The sequence below is a fragment of the Mastigoproctus giganteus genome, chromosome 5, assembly GCF_048544385.1.
Source record: "Mastigoproctus giganteus isolate SK-2022 chromosome 5, ASM4854438v1, whole genome shotgun sequence".
Lineage (NCBI taxonomy): Eukaryota > Metazoa > Arthropoda > Arachnida > Uropygi > Thelyphonidae > Mastigoproctus > Mastigoproctus giganteus.
In genome coordinates this window covers 229,752,739-229,775,038 of record NC_143579.1, presented here as the reverse complement: position 1 = coordinate 229,775,038, position 22,300 = coordinate 229,752,739, and the positions used below count along the sequence as shown (strand labels likewise).

The following is a 22,300-nucleotide window of genomic DNA, read 5'->3' as shown; positions in this document are numbered from 1 at the left end:
TTTGTATCCAGGAAAAGAGAAAACCGATATGGCCTTAAGTCTCCGATGCTCCTAAAACCCTACCACAACAACAACTTGCCATTTTATGAAAATGTTTAATGGTGCCAACCAAAAATTTCTAAGATAACGTGTGGAATGAGGTGGTTAGCTATTTGCAGGAAATTAAAATTTGCATTTTAGGCATACCACTGACTTCCATATGTATCTCTCGTTGCCATGGAAACTACAGGCCTTTTCGTTAGGCGGTGGATGGCTGGTTATACATGTTTGCATTAGCATTAGCAAAGGCACATGATGCAAGAAAGCAAGCTTATATAGCATCAGACAAATTAAAAAAAAAAAAAAAAACCCTTTATTTCACCCATCCACTAGCTCCAAATGTTTGTCTAGTTCTGCCTTGAATCTATTTAAGCTACTAACTTCTACAACGACAGATGGACGTTTGTTCCAGCAATCAACCACTTGCTGGCTAAAGGCAAACTTCCACACATCTATCCTACAACTGTCTTTCCTTAATTTGAATTTATGCCCTCTCAGGCGATTATTCTGAGCAAGAGGAAGAATCCCATCAGCATTGAGCATGCTCAAACCATTCAGGACTTTATACACCTCAATCAGATCACCTCGCAGATGCCTAGTCTCCAGACACTGTAATTTGCAAAACTTAAGCCTTTCTTCGTAAGAGCAACCCTTTGTTCCATTCACTAATCTTGTTGCCCTTCTCTGTCCTCTTTCCAACAGCTCTACATCCCTTTTTTTTTTTTTTTTTTTTGGCTGATGCTATATAAGCTTGCTGTCTTGCATCATGTGCCTTTGCTAATGCTAATTCTAAAAAGCAGAATAAATAAGCATAAAATGACATGCTTCTCACACAAATTTTTCAAAAGATACACTTCACTGCATGTAATAAAAAAGGGAATTTATTATGTGGTTAATTGATTTTATGTTAATTTGGACAAAAACTTAAAACAAAGAAATAGAGCTGGCAGATATTACAAATTCTAGCTCAAATTCTTCCTTGGTGGATAAAACTAAAAGAGATGCACTTAGAATTTAGACAAATTGCACTACAATCCTACTTCAATGTCTCGAGCCTTTGCATATCCATACTGATAGGCAATGGAAAAAAGATTAAAGATTGCATGCATCGAAGTATATATTTTTTCCAAATAAAGAATAAATTATTTTTAAAATTTCTGTCCACAGATTTTTATGGTAATCCAGACTGTTCGATATTGAATAAAATTGAATTTTGGTTGAAGAATGATAAAGACTTCTAAACTGCATTAAGAATCTGCAGGCAAAAGATCCATTGGGTGGCAGTGACCATAGTGTACTAATGTGGAATTTAATTAAAGACATAACTACTGTCAAGGGTAAAGAGAAAGGCTTTTTGCTTTCATAAGGGCAACTAAAGAGGTCTCAGACAGTTTTAAAATTGTGTGCAGTGGGACCAACTGATGATGTTACCAATAGCAAATTCTAAATGGGAAGTATTCAGTGAACTAATCAAAGAAGCTACTAGGCTTTTCATACTAAAAAGAAATACTGTCCAAGAAAAAGATAAACTATTGAGACACATGGCAGAGAAGAAAAGTGCATGGGATGTATATAAAGTATCAGGTGATACAGAAGCCTATGGTAGATATAAATTAGTCTGTTATCAAGTCACAAAGGAGGTTAGGCAAGCTAAGGCAGATTATGAGAAGTCTCTGGCAAAGAAAAACAGCAAAGACTTCTGTACTTATATTAACAGTAGAAGAAAGTGGTTGAATCACATTGGGCCAATTGATGTCTATGGGTTAACTGTTGATGACCCTGCTCAGGTTGCAAACAAATTGAATAGGTATTTTGCATATACATTCACACATGAGGAATTCTTTATGGAAGGGGATGCCAGAAGTTTATCAAATATTGGTAAGGTATCCAATCCACATGTTGGACAAGATTTTGTAGCTCTGGCGAACGCTAAGTTTTTATTTATATTTAGCCATTTTATTGACTTAATTGTTATATTAAATTATTTTCTATAAGTAGCTTATAGTCCTAGTCAAGCTTCTTGGTTTATTTTTAATTTAGATAGCGATTATGAAAGATAATACTTAGTGTCCAGAGATTTACCATTTGTAATTTGCCACCATTGTTATATGATACAACGTATATCCCAAACTAGATAGCATAAGGTTTAACGTAAAACTAGACAGCGAAACATGTAGCACTGTATTAGAAATCTTGAAAGTTTAGTATAGTATAGTATACTTAGAAAACTTAGTATAGTATAGTATTATCAATTAATCAGTAAAATTTATTAATCTTATTAAATTTCATTGTCAATTAAATTGTACTTAAATGGAATACCCAGGCTAGAGCAGCAAAGCAATGCTCACAGATTAGCCAGAGTGCTGTGGCTCGGGGGAGAACCGAAGGGAGCGATTCTCCAACACATCACAGGCTAAAAAAATGCACAAAATGTGAAATGCTTGGGGACCTATCTAGAACAGGACATGATCTAGCCAAGGAGGATGTCCTTATGTGTGCTAGGTGCAGAGAATGAGGAAATTAGGTGCCATAGACACCTAATTATTAGGTGCCTCATAGACGCCCATCAGAACACTGATGGGCGTCTATGAGAGCTTGAGGTGTAGGGTGGATGCTCTCGAGAAAATTAATAAGAGGGGCCCATCAAGCTCTCAGCTGCCTAACTCAACGCCAGAGCACACTCCTGTGCATCAGGCAACACAGGAGCAATCTCCAAGGCAGAATGCACTGGTCCACAGGAACTAGTTATTGTTCGTGATTCTATTGTCGGGGAGATGGGGAATATATTATGCAAAAAGGATAGATGGAACAGGACCAGGGTATGTCTGCCAGGGGCAAAAGTTGACATTGTAGAGCAGATATCATCTTTTAAGGGCACAAAGGGTGATAATGTTGTACATGTTGGCACTAATGACGTTAAGAGTAAGAGATCTGCAGATTTACTTAACAAGTACAGGTCAATGTTGAAAAAAGTCGCGAGCTAGGGTTGAATTTGAAAGTGTCTGCAATTCTCCCCAGACACGACAGGAGGGAGTATATGATGAGGGCATTGTCAATTAATTTAGCCCTGGAGAGATTGAGCAAGGCTCATGGGGTAGAATTTTTTTCAGCGTGGTCTGTGCTTGCTAACAGAAGATACTACTTCTAGAGGGATGGGATACAATTAAATAGAAAGGGTGCAAGAATATTTACTGGTGCTATCGAGGCAGTGTTAGGTGAGTCGGAAAACTGCTAGATTGGGGGGATTTCACAGACTAAAAGATTAACAGTAGCCGCAGGCACAGGCGAAAGCAATTCTTGCACTGCTTCTATTGTAACAAGTAGCCGCCTAGAGAGCAAGTTGCTGGGGACTTTAAGAGCTGCTGGGAGTCATCATGGAACAAATAAATACATGGGCTGTGTTAGGATAACTAAGAGTAAGAACAGGTGTATGTATACTTGCATGTACACCATTGCTAGAAGTATAGTAAATAAATTTGATGAATTTAAAGTGCTGATCAAGGCATCAAAGGCAGATATTGTTGGGATATCAGAGACGAGACATGGTGTCACACAGATATAAGAAGTGCAGAACTGGAATCTGGGGAGTACAATGTGTACAGAAAAGATAGACAGGGTAGGAAGGGAAGAGGGGTTATGCTGTTAGTTAAGAAACACAAAATATAACGAAGTGCATCCAGTTGACATGGGTGGACATTGCAATGTTGAATCATTTTGGTGTGACATAAACACTGGGAAAGGGAAAATGAGAGTAGGAGGGTGTTATAGGCCTAATGACTCTGATGAGTACAATGAACAATTGTGCAGAGAAATTCAGTGGACTAGTAAATCAGAATGTCTTGTAATGGAGGATTTTAACTTTCCAGATATTGATTGGAACTTGTGTTGGTCACCTGCATGCTAGAAAGACTTCTGTGGATTTCTTGGAGGATTGTTTTCAACAGCAACATGTTCAAGTGGCAACCATATGGGGGGGGTAATACTCTAGATCTCATTATCAGCAGTGATGATGCATGCATTAGGAATTTGCAGATAAAGGAATCACTAGGTGACAGTGATCACAGTGTACTGATGTGGGATTTACTTAAAGATGTAACTACCATCACGGCTAAAGGGAAGGGTTTTTGTTTTTGTAAAGGTGACTACAGTGGTCTCAGGCAGGTTTTGAATTCTATACAGTGGGATTTAACTGATGATGTTAAAAACAGTGATTTCTAAATGTGAGGCCTTCAGGGAATTAATCTTGGAAGCTACTAGACTTTTCATACTAACTAAAAAAATACTGTTCAAGATTTAGGCCTAAACGGATGTCAGATGAACTAATGAGGCTTGTGACAGGGAAGAAAAATGTCTGGATGCATATAAATTAGCAGGTGACACAGAAGCCTATAGCAGATATAAGCTAGTCTGTAATCAAGTCACAAAGGAGGTTAGTCAAGTGAAGGCTGATTATGAGAAATCCTTGGAAAAGGATGCAAAGAAAAACAACAGACTTCTTTACTTACACAAACTCTAGAAGGAAGGGGATGAATCAGATTAGTCCACTTGATGTTGGTGGTTCGACTGTTCATGATCCTGCTTAGATGGCTGAAAAACTGAATGAGTATTTTGCATCTACATTCACACATGAGGAATTCTGTAAGAAAGGGAAGGACAGAGGTTTACTAAACTAACAGGGAGCTAAATGATATTGAAGTAATGGAGAGCAAAGTAGAGGAGAAATTGTTGAAGTTAAACATAAAAAAGGCACCTGGGGCAGATGGAATCTATCCAGTTATATTCAAGGGGGCAGTGAGGGAAGTAAGCAAACCCTTAGCCATAGTTATGAAAGCATCCTTAGATTCAGGTGAGGTCCCCATGGACTGGAGATATGCAAATGTATCCCCATTTCACAAAGGGAGTTCAAAGGGTGATGCAAATAATTACAGATCTGTTAGTTTAACTTCTGTTCCGGGGAAAATAATGAGGTCACTGGTTAAAGAAATGATGCAGGATCACCTAGACAAGACTGCAGTAATAGTTCAGACACAGCATGGATTTGTCAAGGGGAAGTCTTGTCATAGTATCCACATCATTGGATACTATGATGTGGTCATAAAGGAACTAGATGCAAAAAATAATTTTGATATCATATACTTGGATTTCATGAAAGCTTTTGATACTGTTGCACATGGAAGACTGCTGAACAAATTGTAGTGGTATGGCATTAAGGGCAAGTTGCTGCAATGGATAAAGGGATGGTTGAGTGGGAGATGGCAGAGAGTGGTAATAAATGGACATTGCTCTACATGGACTAATGTTATCAGTGGAGTCCTCCAGAGTTTGGTGCTAGGCCCATTGTTGTTTTGTGTATTTATTAATGATATCGATGAAGGTATAATGTCCAACTTAATGGACATGTCAGGCTTAATGTCCAACTTTGCATATGATACAAAGGTTGGCAGGGTTGTTAGCAATAGTAAAAATAGTATGCTACTGCAACAGGATCTAGAAAAGTTAGATAGATGGACTGAGAAGTGGCAACTGAAGATTAATATTGACAAATGCAAAGTACTGCATATGGATAACAGTAAGCCAAGAGAAATGTACCAACTGTGTGGTACTACACTCAGGGAGGTGGAGAATGAAAAAGACCAGGGGTTAATTGTGCAGTTGGATATGAAGTTCTCTGAGCAGTGCAGACAGGCTGCCAGAGCAGGTCATGAAGTTTTTTCAATGATATAGAGGAATTTTGCTAGCAGAGACAAGGAGGTGATTATACCTTTGTATAAGGTATATTCACCTTATACAATGTCAGGCCACACCTTGAATACTGCATACAGGTCTGGAGGCCTCATTTTAGGAAGGATGTAGAGGTGCTAGAACGAGTACAGAGAAGGGTAACGAGATTGGTGAGAGGCTTAAATTCTCTTACCAGGAGAGGCTTAAGTGCTGTCAGCTGCAGCGTCTGGAGACTAGACACGTGCAAGGTGATCTGATTTAGGTATATAAGGTCTTGATTTGGTTTTGAGCAGGCTCAATGCTGATGGGATACTTCCACTTGCTGAGATTAAGAACTTGAGTGGGCATAGATTCAAATTGAGGAAAGACGGTTGTAGAATAGATGGGCAGAAGTTTGCCTTTATCCAGCAGGTAGTTGATTGCTGGAATAGACTTCCATCCATTGTTGTGGAAGTTGATAGCTTAAATAAATTTAAGGCTGAACTAGACAAACATTTGGAGTGACTGGATGGTTGCTAAACTCTAAATGGTAATGCTAAACTGTAACAAGGAGCTAAATGACTTTGTAATAACTGAAAGGAAAGTGGAGGAGAAATTGTTGAGGACCCACATAAAAAAGATACCTGGGGTAGACAAAATCTATCCAATTAAAGGAGGCAGCAAAGTAGGTAAGCAAACCTTGAACTATAATTATGAGAGCATCCTTGGATTCAGGGAAGGCCCCTATGGACTGGAGATGCATCAATATATCCCAAATTCATAAAGGGGGATCAAAAGGCAACATGAGTAATTACAGACCTGTTAGATTAACGTCTGTTCCAGGGGAAAAAATGGAATCACCAGTTAAAGAAGTAATGCAGGACCATTTGAACAGGCATACAATTATACTGCAATTACATGATAGATTTTTCAAGGGGTGGCTCTGTCAAGGCATGCCATGGCTGCAGGGTTAAAGGAAAAAGAATTTTTCGTACTGTTATAGAATGTTATAAGCAAACAGAAACCAAACTGTGAATTTCCAAAGGGAAGTTTACATTTCTATGTTGATTATTTATAGCTGTTAAGCAGAACTTCTCCTGAGAGTTTCAAGTCACACTATGGTTAGTATAATAAAGATTATACTGAATTGTGTCATAAATGTAATGGTTATTTCCATATAGCAAAGCATTAATTTTTAGTTGATTTTTATTTTTATCTAAATAAGTTTCTGAAACATCATTCTTTAATATGTACCTGACCATCACTTTAATTTCTATTCATAGCTTCATTCTCAAGTTCTAAATTTTATATGTAAGCATCAATCATTCTAATTCATCAATCATTGGAATTTTTTTAAAAATTATTTTACTTTTTTGTTTTATATGAACATAGTGTTCATATAGTTATTGATTCATGAGCCAAAAAATTAATGAGAAATATGTCCCATTAGGTTTAATACACTTTGAAACCAGAAAAAACAAATACAAAGAGAAATTTCAACTATTTATAGCTGTGCTATAAACAACTAAATATTTTTTGCAAAAACTAGTATCAACTGTGTACCACTTAAATTATGGTAGTTTTTTTTTTTAAAAGTATTACTATTATGAGTATAATATAATGATAGCACAATGATTATATAATTACTGACTAGAGAAAAGATAGAACATCAAGAAATGTTTGTGCTATTAAGCATCTAATTTTTGACACGTATACCGCTTACATTTGACAGCAGTAGCTAAATATTCCATAAGCAGCTAAACGATCTACAAGCTGCAACATACTCTTTTTATTACATATTATAAAAGCTGAAATTAAATTATCACAGAGCCATTAAATTTTCATAGTGAACAAGATATGACTCAAAAATAATGATCTCAGAAACTTCCTAAGACTATAAATTAATTTACAATAGCAAAAACCGCACACATATTATTGTGAAAAGAAAAAAAAAGTTACATTCCCAATCATAAAGGAATCTAGGGGCTACCTAACATTTCTCATAGATATGAATCATTATGCTTTCTTTAAAATATAATGTGAATTCCAAATAGGTAGGCAATGAGGTTGGAGAGCAGAAAGCACATGTAACCAAATAAAGTCTATTAGATCCCCATGAACACCACCACCACATGAGCTAAAATTAAGCTAGAAGAACTGTATAAGTTATTCCAGTGCACAGACCAGCATGAAGGTCATAGGCTCAATACAACAATGTCTGGTCAATAATTTTGGAAAGCATGTGGAAAATTTTTGAAATGACAGATTATCATCCATCTATATGATTACAAAGATTTATACATCGTCCCCTCACACACAAATAAGATGGTAAATGATGTAGGATTTTAATAAATGCTGGTTAACATGAGGGTGACAAGTATGCCAGCTAATATTATTACAGAACAAAAAAATTTTTTTTTCGTGCCACTTAAATTATTCTAGTCTTAAATAAACTTTGGTGTAAGTCAACTATATCCGATTCACATTAAAAAAAAAAAAAAAAAATCACCTCTTTCCTTCTTCTTCTTTGCACAGATATCCTTAGAATAATTACAATTGCTGCCAAGGAAGGACACATATAGATCCCAACAATCAAATAAGGACGATTATACCAAGACATTGTGCATCCTACCATTTCTAAGAAAAAGGCTATTAAAAGGTTTACAGTAACAGCTCCAATAAAACCTCCAAGGATCACAGCCAGAGTCTGTAGAATTTTTTTCAAATAATTTCCAATGTAAGAGGCTGGAAAAAGAAATAAAACAATATTAACTATTCTGTAAAAATTTAATTAATATCAGTCTTGTATAAAATATTACATTAATTACAGTTGTATCATAACAATAAAAATATTTATTTGCAGTAGTGATTAACTCTGGTAAACATCAAGATGGTCCTCAAGTATCAAATACACCAATGATGAATTAATATAATAATAAGCTAGTGTGTGTGTGTGTGTGTGTGTGTGTGTGTGTGTGTGTGTGTGTGTGTGTGTGTGTGTGTGTACTTAAGAAACATGAATAACCCATGAAAGGAAACCCCTACTTCCATTGTCCGAAACTTTTCTTTGATTCTTTGAACTTCTTAAGGGCCATTTCACTAAAGAGGCCTTTAAGAATTTTTCCAGTTACCAATAGGGGTTCAACAGACTGCTCCAAGTAAATAGCAAGTGCAAATTTGCCACTTTATACTGTTATACAAAGGACGTACCAAACACCATATTTAACACATACAAAATAAAAGAAAGGTGTGTACTGGAAAACTGTGGATTCTTATGAAGTTTTATTAATAAGAATGTAAAACAAAATAAATCAAAACTACATGTAATATTTTACAGTCAAAAAAGTGGATGACTTTTAAGTTCAACAATTATCATGCAGCAACAATCTGGAAACAAAATTACAGCAGATAATGAAAACACCAAACTTGTAATAATAACGGTAATTACACAAGGTCGGTAGACCTTGTTCAATTACCGTTATTATCACAAGTTTTAATATTTTAATATTGTAATTTTAAATTTCACATTATTTTATTATTTTAATTTCACATTATATTTTAAAAGTCGTGTTGCAAAATTAAAAAAATAATAATAATAAATAAAACAGTAAAAAATAAATAAATAAAATGCATAAATAACAACAAGGATGACTTTGCAAAATAAAATCAGCAACTTAATTTATAACACAGGCTAGACAAAGCCATGGATTTTGAGACCAAATTTTTGTGCTAATTTAGTACAAAGTATAGGATCAACAATGACCAGACTATAGAAAACCATTAGCTATTCCGCAGACAGTTGTTTCAATGCTTTTTGCCACTTCCACAGAATGATTACACTGAAGAATTGTGTCCAATTTTAAGAGCACATAAGTTGACTTAATCTTGATTTTTGAAAGGCCCTCACAGAATGGGAAGATAACAAAAATCTACTGGAATTAACAAAAATTGATTCTATTTTCATAGTTATGAGCCATAATTCAGTCTTCAGAAGCTTGAGGTTTGTCACAGACATTCTCTCAGGTATGACAAAATAGGGCTTGCTACCTGGGAGTCTAAAATTCTGATGAAACTGATATTAGGTAACACTTGTGAGTTGTGTAGCCTGAATTTCAGTTAAGCTGGTTGTTCTGCAACAAACAAATCCTCTTCTTGCACCTTCATGATGGTGGGATTGTCACTAACCCTGGGTATAGCTCCTGTGTGCAAGTCCTGAAATGTTACACCTCTCCAATACACTGGAGGTGACCATCCTTAATGTAAGTAGGGATTGAGGTGTGGTGTCCAGAGGAATGCCACCCCTCTGTGTTACCAGGCAATACTAGGTAGCAGATGACTCTCATCAACCAGTGCAATACCAGCACTTTGTTTATTGGGGGCTTGAAATGATTTTGGTCTCTGGAGCAGAGCTCTGGCAACCCCATCTCTTCCATCATGCAGTATGATGTCTTTTGGGATTATGATGTTCATCATGGCAAGATCCAATCTTCCTTCCTTACCCCAAAAAAAAAAAAAAAAAAGGTGAATTTTTATGTGACACCATGGGTTCAAGGGGGAATATCTGTTTTGTGTAACTTAGATAAGCTAAAAATTTGAGGCATTACAAAATTTATTATGGCAATACTCTGTAACTGACCCAGGTTTATTTTATTTTCTTTCCTAACTTTGAAAACATCGGTGTTTATTTTTCTCATTTGGATCATGTTCACCTGAGATTGTGTGGCTGCTCAAACTGATGTATGATTATATTATGTAAAATCTTAATGTTTTTAACTCTATTTCACACATTGGCAGATGAGGGTTCTTCCAAAAATTAGTAGTTCCAGTTCCCAAAATTTTAATGTCTATCAGTGATTTAATCAGAATGACCAAAATGATGTGCACATTCTTTTGGCAAATTGCTTTTTAATCTCATTTAAATTTTTTTTTCACAGCTTCATCAAAATAGCATTAAAAGGTGAGTAGTGTAAAGAACTGAGGTTATTTCATTCTTAATTAGATAAAAAATATTTTATACTTAAGTTTCAACCATTAAAGTTTTTTTTGATTTTAGCAACTTTTTCACTTTAAACTGTTTTAATAAATGTCTTTGCCAGCTGATTTACCTTCCCTGTCCTGCATTATGGAGACTTCTGCTTCAGTTCTACTACTAAAGACAAATCTTACCTAAGTAATGTATAATTAGGACATATGAACTTTAATTCCTCTTTAATTATAGCTTTTCAGCAGGATATACATTGGGAAAAGCATTATAACGTGTCTAAATTTAACAAATACAATTCTGTATTTAAGTTCTGTGTAGCTTGTTCTTATTCTTGGAAATTTTTTACATGTCAACCACTCACACCAGTTGTAGCAGTTTTTACAATACTGCAGTTTATATAGTTTAAAGTGTCATCATTATCAGTTTTACTGATTTGATTCATTCCATTTAGGAATAAATCAGCTGAAAGGTGGTCATGGCATCTAGCCAGTAGTAACTGGCTAGATGCCACATAATACAAAATGTTGGATAACCAAAGATCAGTTAAGTGAAGTCCAACTTTATAACAATTTGAATAATCAAAAAAGCAGAATTTAGGAAAACTGCTAACAGATACATGACTACTAATACATCTCAAAGTGCCAAAAAAATATTTAACTTATTTTGTCCAAATGTACGATAATCATAAAACTAGAAGATTTATGAATGAGTTTGGAGAAAATGATCCAACTTAAAGGTTAGTGAATTGGTTTTAATTTAAGCTAAGCAATATTTAAGTTATTTAATCACCCAGCAATTTAATACTTACCACGCAAAGGTGATTTGTTTAGTTGAAGAAATTTGTTTCCAGCTGGCAGCAGCAGAGCAAGAACAGTTATAATGCAGTTAACACCAGGGGAAAGTAGAACCATAAATAAGCCAAGGAAATCCAAGAACACAATTTTTCCTTGATGCTGATCTGATAAATCTGACATTCCTGCAGAATTTAATGCTGCATGAATCAGCCCCAAGAGGTTTTCACCTGAAAAAAAAAAAAAAAAAAAAGGTAGCATGAATCATTCAGTTATTAATAAGCATTAATTACATGACATGACTAATTTTTATTTATTTATTCTGTTGTTTTTTACTTTAAACACTCTACATGGTTCCTCTTTTAAGTTTAAAGTAATAGACGAGATAAAATGATGCAGGAAGCTTATGCAGCATCAGCAAAAAAAAAAATCATTTGCCCATCCCTTCTAATAGGTTGTTTAATTCTCCCTTAAATTTATTCAAACTGCTCACTTCTACAACACTAGATGAAAGTTTGCTCCAACAATCAATTACTCTGGTTAAAAGAAAAATTTGCACACACACACACACACACACACACACACACACACACACACACACACACACACACACACACACACACACACCTACAGGCAACCATCCTTTTCCAATTTAAATTTAATGTCCCTTTGTGTGTATGTCTTTCTAGAAAGAGGAAGATGCAGCAGCATTTAGCTTCCTCAATCTATTTAAAGCCTTGAACACTTCAATCAGGTTTCCTTGAAGATGCCTAGTTTCCAGAATGCAACTCAGGTTTTTTTTTTTTTGCTAACAGAATCCTTTTTTGCCTCTGACTTGTTTGGGTGTCTAACAAATTAACTACACTACTAAATTTATTCCATTCCATCTAGAAGTACACATCAGTAGCTATACATGGACAAAAAGAATAAAATTTAATTAAGGGAGAATAGAAACATTTCCAAACTTTTGTTTATAAAACTTGATGATCTGGAGTAACTCAAGGCTCCCAACTAATATTAATACAAAAAAAGTGAAGTAATTAATATTTCCATTTTAAGAGCACAGAAGATTCCTATTACCCACATTTACTTCAGTGATGGTGAACACTGAAATGTCAAATGAAAGTGGCAAACATGACTTACCACTCTCATTATTCTTTTTAGTTGAGATGCTTTCTTCTATAATATTGAACAAAATTACAAAAAAATTAAATTCTGTACCATATAAATAATGTGTCGTGCTGCTAGCATATTTAATGTGCATATTTTGCTAGCATATTTTACATTTAAGAGTCATCAGCAAATACTAAAAACGTTTTAATTTTCAGATATTAATAAAATTCATGGATAATAATATAACAATGTTTTTATTTTATTAATAATAATTACATATAGGTTACTGAAAGTATTAGTCTGTGATGACTAAAGTAGGATATATAATTTTTACATTGAAGAGATTTTAGTTCACTACTAAATACACCATCTATAGTTGTTCCATTATGTGTAGTATTTATTGAAAGATCCAATGACATGTCCAAGTTGAAGAATGTTTTCATAAATGTGCAGAACTCTTTTCCAGCCTCAGAGTTTAATTGTAAAGAAAAAAAATTACATTCAATCTGAAAACACAAGGTGACTTGAAACCAGATGCGTTTTCAAATTAATGCATTTCCCAGTTTCCGAATGTTTTTTTGTATCTTAAAAGTTTAATATTTCTGTTTCTAAATTCTTTAGCTTTCAATGATATGCTATATGTCCACATTATCCTGTTTATTATGTGAGAAAATTTCCTTGATCACATGTTCATATTTTCCACTATCCTAGAAAAACTACTGCAATTTTCATAGGTTTGAAAGTTTTCCCTTTAGTATAGAGCTAAGATGAAGCTCCGTGCAAAATTTTATTAAATTTGGTCCAGTAGAAGATAAATTAAACTGTAATCATTTTTGTAATGCTTTTCGCATGACAGTTTTTCGTTGCAAACTTTTTGGAAGAACGCCAGAAAAAACGTTTTTAAACGTCAAAACATCTAAACTCTAGCCCATAAATAACGATAGCTATTGACCACTATTTTATTGCATGGTATACCACCCTATGATCTAAACAGTTACATGCATCTTTCTCTCTTAGTATATAACAATATATTGTTATCTGATTAATTAATTATATGTCACACAATGTCATAGATCAATTATGTATGAGGTACATCCAAAGAGTTCTGGGAATTTTACAGTTTTACTGTAAAAGTTTAAGTGAACAGTTGGGATTATTAACCTAATCACCTTCCTTCTGCATGCACACACCCAATCAGTCTTCCCAAGCTTTCAAACATTCTTTAAAATCATGTTTTTTATCATGCATAGGGCTGCTTTGGCATTTTCTTTGATTTCATCTACTGTAGCAAAACGATGACCACGAAGCCCCATTTTCCATTTAAAGAAGAGGCAGAAGTCAGAGGGTGCAAGCTCAGGGGAGTAGGAAGGCTGCACAACTGTGATATTTTTTTTTATAGCCGAGAAATGCTGAATTGCTATTGCTATGTTACTGAGTGCATTGGGTGCAATTTCCATGTAGCCAGATGACTGGCATATGTTTGTTGCTCAAAACTATGACATCATCCTTCTACTGTTATTGGTTTTTGGTAAATTTTCTTGTGCCCTTTCTCAACAATTCCATTTGTTGAGGGAAACGTGGTGGCTGTCAGCGATTCCGATAATATGGATGACCAATCTATGTGTCCTCAAAATAATCACAAACCAATTGGGAATCTGGTGACAATATACTGCTATCACACAATACTTCAAAGACATTTTCTTATTTCTTAAACCGTGAAATGTGTATAGCTGAGAAAAAAGAGGGGGGGACAGTTTAAAATGTACAATCTGCATACAAGTGCTGGGACTGTGCTCATAATTAAAGGTTCCAACGAGTTGAAAATATTAAAATACAATCAACTTTAGGACCAGAGTCAGTAAAAAATTCTGCCATTTGCCGTTTGTTTATAAATCTCAGGAAACACTATATCTTCTCATTTCGCAGGCACCACTGGCCCAGCAGTCTTCTTCACATGAATATTTCTCACTGTTCTTTTCCAATTTTGTAAAGTTGGTAAACTAGCAGCAGTCAATTTACTAATTCTAATTGATTGCTCTGAGATAATGTAATCTGAGAAGTTTGTTCCAGCAAGTACTCAAGGCGTGGCCTGACCATTGCCTTATACAGAGGGACAATCACCTCCTTTTCCCTGCTAGCAAAATTCCTATATATCATTGACAAAACCCCATGACCTGCCCTAGCAGCCTGTCTACATTGCTCAGAAAACTTCATATCTGACTGCACAATTACTCCCAGGTCTTTTTCATTTTCTACCACCTTAAGTGTAGTACCACACAGTTGGTACGTTTCTCTGGGGTTACTTCTACCCATATGCAGTACTTTGCATTTGTCAAGGTTGAACTTCAGTTGCCACTTCTTAGCCCATCTGCCCAAATTATCTAGATCCTGTTGCAGTAGCACACTGCCATTACTGCCATTAACAACCCTGCCAACCTTCGTGTCATCTGCAAACTTCGACATTAAGCCTGATATACCTTCATCAATATCATTGATAAATATACAAAACAACAGTGGACCCAACACCGAACCCTGTGGGACTCCACTAATAACATTAGTCCACGAAGAGCAGCACCCATTGATTACCACCCACTTAACCATCCTTTTATCCATTGTAGCAACTTACCCTTAATACCATTCTGCTCCAATTTGTACAGTAGTCTTCCATGCGCAACAGTGTCAAAAGCTTTCCTGAAATCCAAGTATATGATATCAAAATTATTTTTTGCATCCAGTTCCTTTGTGACCACATCATAATAACCAATCAAATTTGTCAGACAAGACTTTCCCTTAACAAACCCATGCTGTGTCTGAATTATTGCTGCAGTCTTGTCTAGATGATCCTGCAATGCATCTTTAACCAGTGACTCCATTATTTTACCCGGAACAGAAGTTAAACTAACTGGTCTGTAATTATTCGTGTCACCCTTCGAACCTCCTTTGTGAATTGGGGATACATTTGCACATCTCCAGTCCGTGGGAACCTCCCCTGAATCCAAGGATGCTCTCATAATTATGGCTAAGGGTTTGCTTAGTTGCTTTGCCGCCTCCTTTAATATAACTGGATAGATCCCATCCGCCCCAGGTGCCTTTCTTATGTTTAACTTCAACAATTTCTCCTCCACTTTGCTCTCAGTTATTACAAAATCATTAAGCACACTGCTACAATTTGATAACCTTCTTCCATTTTCAAACTGTAATGATTCCTCACGTGTGAATGTAGATGCAAAATACTCATTCAGTTTGTTTGCTATCTGAGCAGGATCATCAACAGTCGAACCATCGATGTCAAGTGGACCAATCATATTCAGCCCCTTCCTTTTAGAGTTTATATAAGTAAAGAAATCCTTGCTGTTTTTCTTAGCATCTTTTGCCAAAGATTTCTCGTAATCCGCCTTTGCCTGCCGAACCTCCTTTGTGACCTGATTACAGACTAGCTTATATCTGCTACAGGCTTCTGCGTCGCCTGATAATTTATATGCATCCCATGCATTTTTCTTCTCTGTCACGAGTCTCATTAGTTCATTTGATAACCATTTAGGCCTAAACCTTGAACAATATTTCTTCATCGGTATGAAAAGTCTAGTAGCTTCCACGATTAATTCCTTGAATGCTTCCCACTTAGAATTTACTGTTTGTAACATCGTCAGTCGATCCCACTGTACAGAATTTAAAAACTGTCTGAGACCACTGTACTCCCCTTTACGGAAGCAAAAACCCTTTCCTTTACCCCTGACGGTAGTTACCTCTTTGAGTAAATCCCACTTCAGCACACTGTGATCACTGCCACCTAGTGGTTCCTTTATCTGCAAATTCTTAATACACGAATGATCACTGCTGATAACCAGATCAAGAGTATTACTTTCTCTGGTTGCCTCTCGAACATGCTGCTGCAGAAAACAATCATCCAATAAATCCACAAAAGTCTGACTAGTGTGTGAGTGACCAACCCACAAGTTCCAGTCAATATCTGGGAAGTTAAAATCCCCCATTATAAGACATTCTGATTTACTGGCCCACTCTATTTCTCTGTACAATTGTTCATTGTACTCATTCGAGTCATTAGGCCTATAACACACTCCTACTCTTATCTTTGCTTTTGCAGTGCTTATGTCACACCAAACTGACTCAACAGTGCACTGTCCATCTATATCAACTGGATGCACTTCTTTTGATTTTATGTTTTTCTTAATTAACAGCATAACACCTCCTCCCTTTCTGTCCTGTCTATCCTTTCTGTACACATTGTACTCCCCAAATTCCAGTTCTGCATTCCTTATCTAACCCCGGGGGCTCACATCTAACCCCGGGGGCTCACATCTGGTAACCCCGGGGGCTCACATCTGGTGAGTATGGGCTTGGCACACCCAGGGTCCTGAGCTGGATATCATCATTCTTCTCTTTCTTGGTGATTCCCTTCTACTTTTGACTCTCTCTCTCTCTCTCTCTGTCTCAGGGTTACTCGGGAACTTTTTTTTTTTTTTTTTTTTCCTGGTGCAGCATAAGCCTCAGGCTTCCTTGCATCATATGGATAATAATAATAATAATAATAATAATAATATCTTTGTGACACCACGTCTCTGCTATCCCAACAATATCCGCCTTTGATGTCTTGACCAACACTTCAAATTCATCAAATTTATTTACTATACTTCTAGCATTGGTATACATGCAAGCATACATGCTCCTATGCCTATTCCTTGTTACCCTAACACATCCCATATACCCAACTATTCCAGGATGACTGCCATCCGTCCCTGAAACCCCCAACACCCCTCGCTCCAGGTCGCTTCTTATTCTAATAGAAGTTGTGCAAGAATCACCTTCACCTCTGCCTGCGGTTACTGTTAAACTATTAGTCTTTGTATCCCCCCAAGCTAGCAGTTTTCCGACCCACCTAACACTGCCTCGATAGCATCAGCAAATATTCTTGCACCCTTTCTATTTAAGTGTATCCCATCCCTGTAGAAGCAATCTCTCCTGTTAACAAGTACAGTCCAGGCTGAAAAAAATTCTACCCCTTGAGCCTTGCACAATCTTTCCAGGGCCGAATTGATCGACAAGGCTCTCATCATATACTCCCTCCTATCGTGTCTGGGCAGAATTGCAGACACTTTCAAATTCAACCCTAATTCTCGGCTTTTGTTCAACAGTGACCTGTACTTGTTAAGTAATTCTGCCGGTCTCCTACTCTTAATATCATTAGTGCCAACGTGTACAACTATATCACCTTTTGTGCCCTTAAAAGATGATATTCGCTCTACAACGTCATCAACCTTTGCCCCTGGCAGACATACCCTGGTCCTGTTCCACCTATCCTTTTTACATAGCATGTTCCCCGTTTCCCTGACAATAGAGTCACCAACAACTAATAGTTCCTGTGGGACCAGCGCATTCTGCCTTGGGGGTTGCCGCTGTGTTGCGTGATGACCAAGTGCAAGCTCTGGCGTTGATGTGGGCAGCTGAGAGCTTGATGGGCCCCTCAATTTATTTCCTTCGAGGGCATCCACCCTGTCCTTCAAACTCTCATATAGGCCCATAACAACGCTGAGTTGTCGCCTGATTTCCTTACACTCCTTACATCGCGCACACACAAAGACATCCCCCATGGCAATATCATGTTCCGTTCCAGAGAGTTCGGCAAACATTTCACAAGTTGCACATTTTTTTAGGCTGTGACGCGTTGGAGAATCGCCCCTCTCAGTTCTCCCCCGAGTCACAGCACTCCTGCCACTTTGTGCCCGTTGCTTTGCTGCTCTAGTTCGGGGCATGGTAGTTTAAATTAATAAAATCAATAAATTAAATGTCAGTAGTATTTGAATAGAAACTATGAAATAGAAACAGTGAAGCGTATTACTATATAATTATGCGTTAGAGCTACCTCAATTAAAAAATTTGAATTCCCTACAAAAAACTTTGAATTCCCTATATACAAAAACAATGGCTACAAAAATCGAACAAAAATAACGGTTTTACCTATCGTAAGTAAAATCCACAAAACTCTTTATCTAAATTAAAATAAAAAATAACCAGCGTAACTATAACTATATGACTACGTATTAAGTACAATATAAAACAACAATCATGTAAATAAAAGGCAAACACTTATCGTTTTTGCGGAGCCTGTAACTGTCAGCTGTAACTTTTAAATAGAGTCAGCGCCCTCTCATCACATTTAACAAAATTCTTTCTATACTATTAAATTTTCTCAGTTTTTAAATATCAACGTGAAATTCTGAATGTTATTTGTGAAACTCTGAAGCATCTCTACAAATCAGAAGTTTGCAGATCACAGTTTGAGAAACACTGATAATGCTGATCTACAAATTACTGATGTTGCATCCAATAGAACCACCTTTCAAGGAGAGTGGAAAAGTACAATATTTAAAAATCTCTGTATTTTACTTTCATAGAATGTTAAGACAATGTGCTAGGGTGGAGCTCTAGACACCTCAATTGCAGCACTGTTACTATCGGTTAAAACAGAAAATGGTTCATTTTGCAAATATTTCAAACTCCAGAAATTATATCACATACTATATCTTTCAAAATCGCAGTTATGTTTGTTCTGCCAGAATCAATATTTAAACTTCTGATTTAGGAAGCATTTTCCTAAATAAGGTACTAGTGAGAGGGACAAAAGGGTGCTCTTACCAGGAAAAGCACAAGTTATGCAAATTGCTGAATATGGAAACTAGCCACTTACTTGCAAGTAGATCTGATTAGTTGTTTAAGGCACTGAATGAACTGAGTAAGCTTAATGTTGATGGAATCCTTCCTCTTGCTCAAACTACACACAAGGGGGCACAAATTCAAATTGAGGGAGGAAGATTGCCGGATAGATATGCAGAAATTTGTCTTCAGCCAGCAGATTGTTTATCGTTGGAACAAACTTCTATTTGGGCTGTAGAATTGGGTAGTTTGAATAAATTCAAGGAAGCCTACACAGACTATTAAAGGATAGACAAGTGCTAGCTTTGTTTCATCATTTTCCACTACTAATACTAGCACAGCCTACTGCACTCAAAAAAAATTGTGTCCTACCAGGAGTGAAGTAACAAAGCCATTCTGCTTGTATAACACCTGAATTGGTATTTCCTCTATTGACAGAACATTGTGTTTTGAAGTGATCTTGGTACTCTGTTGCCAACATGCTTTGCACACTGAAATATAATGGTTAATATCATGTTTAATATTTTTTCTACCATGTGTTATATTAATATCACATTAACACAAAAAATAAATATTTCTTCTTTCTAACCTGAAAATACAGACAAGCACTTGTATAAGCATTCACGAACAAATGAAAATTATACTTCATACTTTTTGTCATCTGGTATTATTATTTATTTGTAATTTGAAGTAACAACTATAACTTCATAATTCACAAGCACAAAACAACATGTCAGTGGCTACAGCATGTACTCTGCATGAAATATGAATAGAGGAAGAGCAATATCGATAAAACTATAATAACCTTCATCTCATTATTTAGTATTAGTATCAGTAGTGGCCAATAACGCAAGAAATGCAAGCTTATACAGCTTGCTTTCTTGCAGACAAATAAAAAAAAAAGCCCCAACACTTTTCATATCACCTGATCATCCCTTCTACTGGTTTTTCAATTCTTCCTTGAATTTATTCAAAATACCCACCTCTACAACACCAGATGGGAGCTTGTTCCAAAAATCACCCACACACTGGCTGAAGGCAAATTAGCACACATTGACCCAGCAACGAACCTTATTCAGTTTCAATTTATGCTACCACATGTGTATAGTCTGGGCAAAGACTCCATCAGCATTGAACTAACTCAATCCATTCAAAGCCTTAAACAACTGAATTAGATCTACTTACAGGTGCCTAGTCTCCAGGTGCTGCAGTTTGCAGAATTGAAGCCTTTCCTGGTAAAAGTACACTTTCGTTCCTCTCAATAATCCTGTTGCTGTTCTCTGCACCTATTCCAACAAATCCATCTTCTTCGTAAAATGAGGCCTCCAGCTCTGTATGCCATAATCAAGATGTGGCCCGACCTACATCATCAGGCCACATCTTGACCTTGCAAAATTCCTGTATATCACTGACGAAATTCTATGAACTGCCCTGTCCGCCTGTCTGAACTGCTCAGAGAACTTCATATCTGACCACAAAATTACCCACAGGTCCTTTTTATTCTCCACTACCCTGAGTGTGGCACCATATAGTTGGTATGTTAATCTGGGATTACTGCTACCCATATGAACTACCTTGCAATTTTTGATAAAATTATATTTCCACTTCTCAGGCCACATTACCGATTTGTCTTTGTATCATTTGCAAACCTAGACACTAAGCCTAATACACCTTCATCAAGATCATTAATAAATACAGAAAACAACAATGGGCCAAGCAGTGAACCCTGGGGTACTCTGCTAATAACATCAATTCAAGAAGAGCAGGCCCATTGATAACAACTCTCTGTCTTCTCCCAACCAACTACCCCTTTATCCATAGCAGTAACTACCCCTTAATGCCACACTCATCCAATTTGTAGAGCAGTCTTTTATGTGTAACATTATCAAAAGCTTTTCTAAAATCTAAGTATATAATGTCAAAATTATTTTTTGCATCTAGTTCCTTTGTTACTGTGTCACATATCCAATCAGATTGGTCAGACATGATCACCCTTTAACAAATCCATGTTGTGACTGCAATATAACTACATTCCTGTCTGGATATTCCTGCATTACTTATTTAACAACTGACTCCATTATTTTCTCCAGAATGGAAGTCAATCTAACAGGTCTGTAATTACTCATGTCAATCTTTGATCCGTGCTTTTTGTGAATTGGGGGTACATTCACACATCTCTAATCATGGCTAAAGGTTTGTTTACCTCTTTTGCTGGTTCCTTTAATATAATTGGATAGATCTTGTCTACCCGTGTCTTTTTTACATTAATCTTCATCAATTTATCAACATACATCAGAGGGTATTTGACAAACATGACTAAAAAAAGCAACCACTCAATAAAACGGACTTTTTTAAAAATTTTAGTGGTAAATGAAAGTTTACAGGCATAGATAAACATAAATAGCACATTAACACCTGCAAAAATTTAAATGATAAATATTTGCTTTTATCAATAACATTCTCTTTTTTTAATATTACACACACACACACACACACACACACACAAAGAGAGAGAGAGAGAGAGAGAAGCAAAGATTTAGTGATCATGCTTTTCCAATGCAAAATCAGCAGCATAAGAAGAGGAGCGGGCGTAATTACAGCAAAAGAATATATTTAAATGTAATCTAAGAAGCTGCTCATTAAAGAAAAACATTCTCAATCTCATAATTTCCTAAACATATACACATTCACACACAGCTGTTTCTGCAGTAAATAAAATGTCATTATTACATTAGTGACAGTTAAATATAAATTTTCATTTCATTATTGTCTCTCTTTTATTAATCAACATCTTGCCAATATAACAGCTATTAATCTGAAAGGGGAAGGTCCTAATTCTGTAGTTTTAGCTAAAATCGTTACTAATATCCTTATCTCAATTAATGTAGTTCAGAATTTCATACATTTTCACATTTTAATTTCATTATATATTACAGAAATATAACATCCCATTCATAAAGTTTCAACATTTTCACACCTCTTAAGTTATCACAATTTATAA

General features: G+C 36.1%; 1 protein-coding gene across 1 annotated transcript in view; it reads right to left on the bottom strand.

Moving 5' to 3' along the window:
- LOC150086241 (endoplasmic reticulum metallopeptidase 1-like) overlaps positions 1–22,300 on the bottom strand; it is a 99,775-nt gene that overhangs the window by 45,590 nt on the left and 31,885 nt on the right. The window contains exons 6-7 of the mRNA XM_090374837.1: positions 11,532–11,744; positions 8,249–8,484 (exon numbers count right to left, since the gene is read on the bottom strand). Of these exons, the coding sequence (XP_090230963.1) occupies positions 8,249–8,484; positions 11,532–11,744 (449 nt within the window). The remainder of the gene's footprint in view (positions 1–8,248; positions 8,485–11,531; positions 11,745–22,300) is intronic.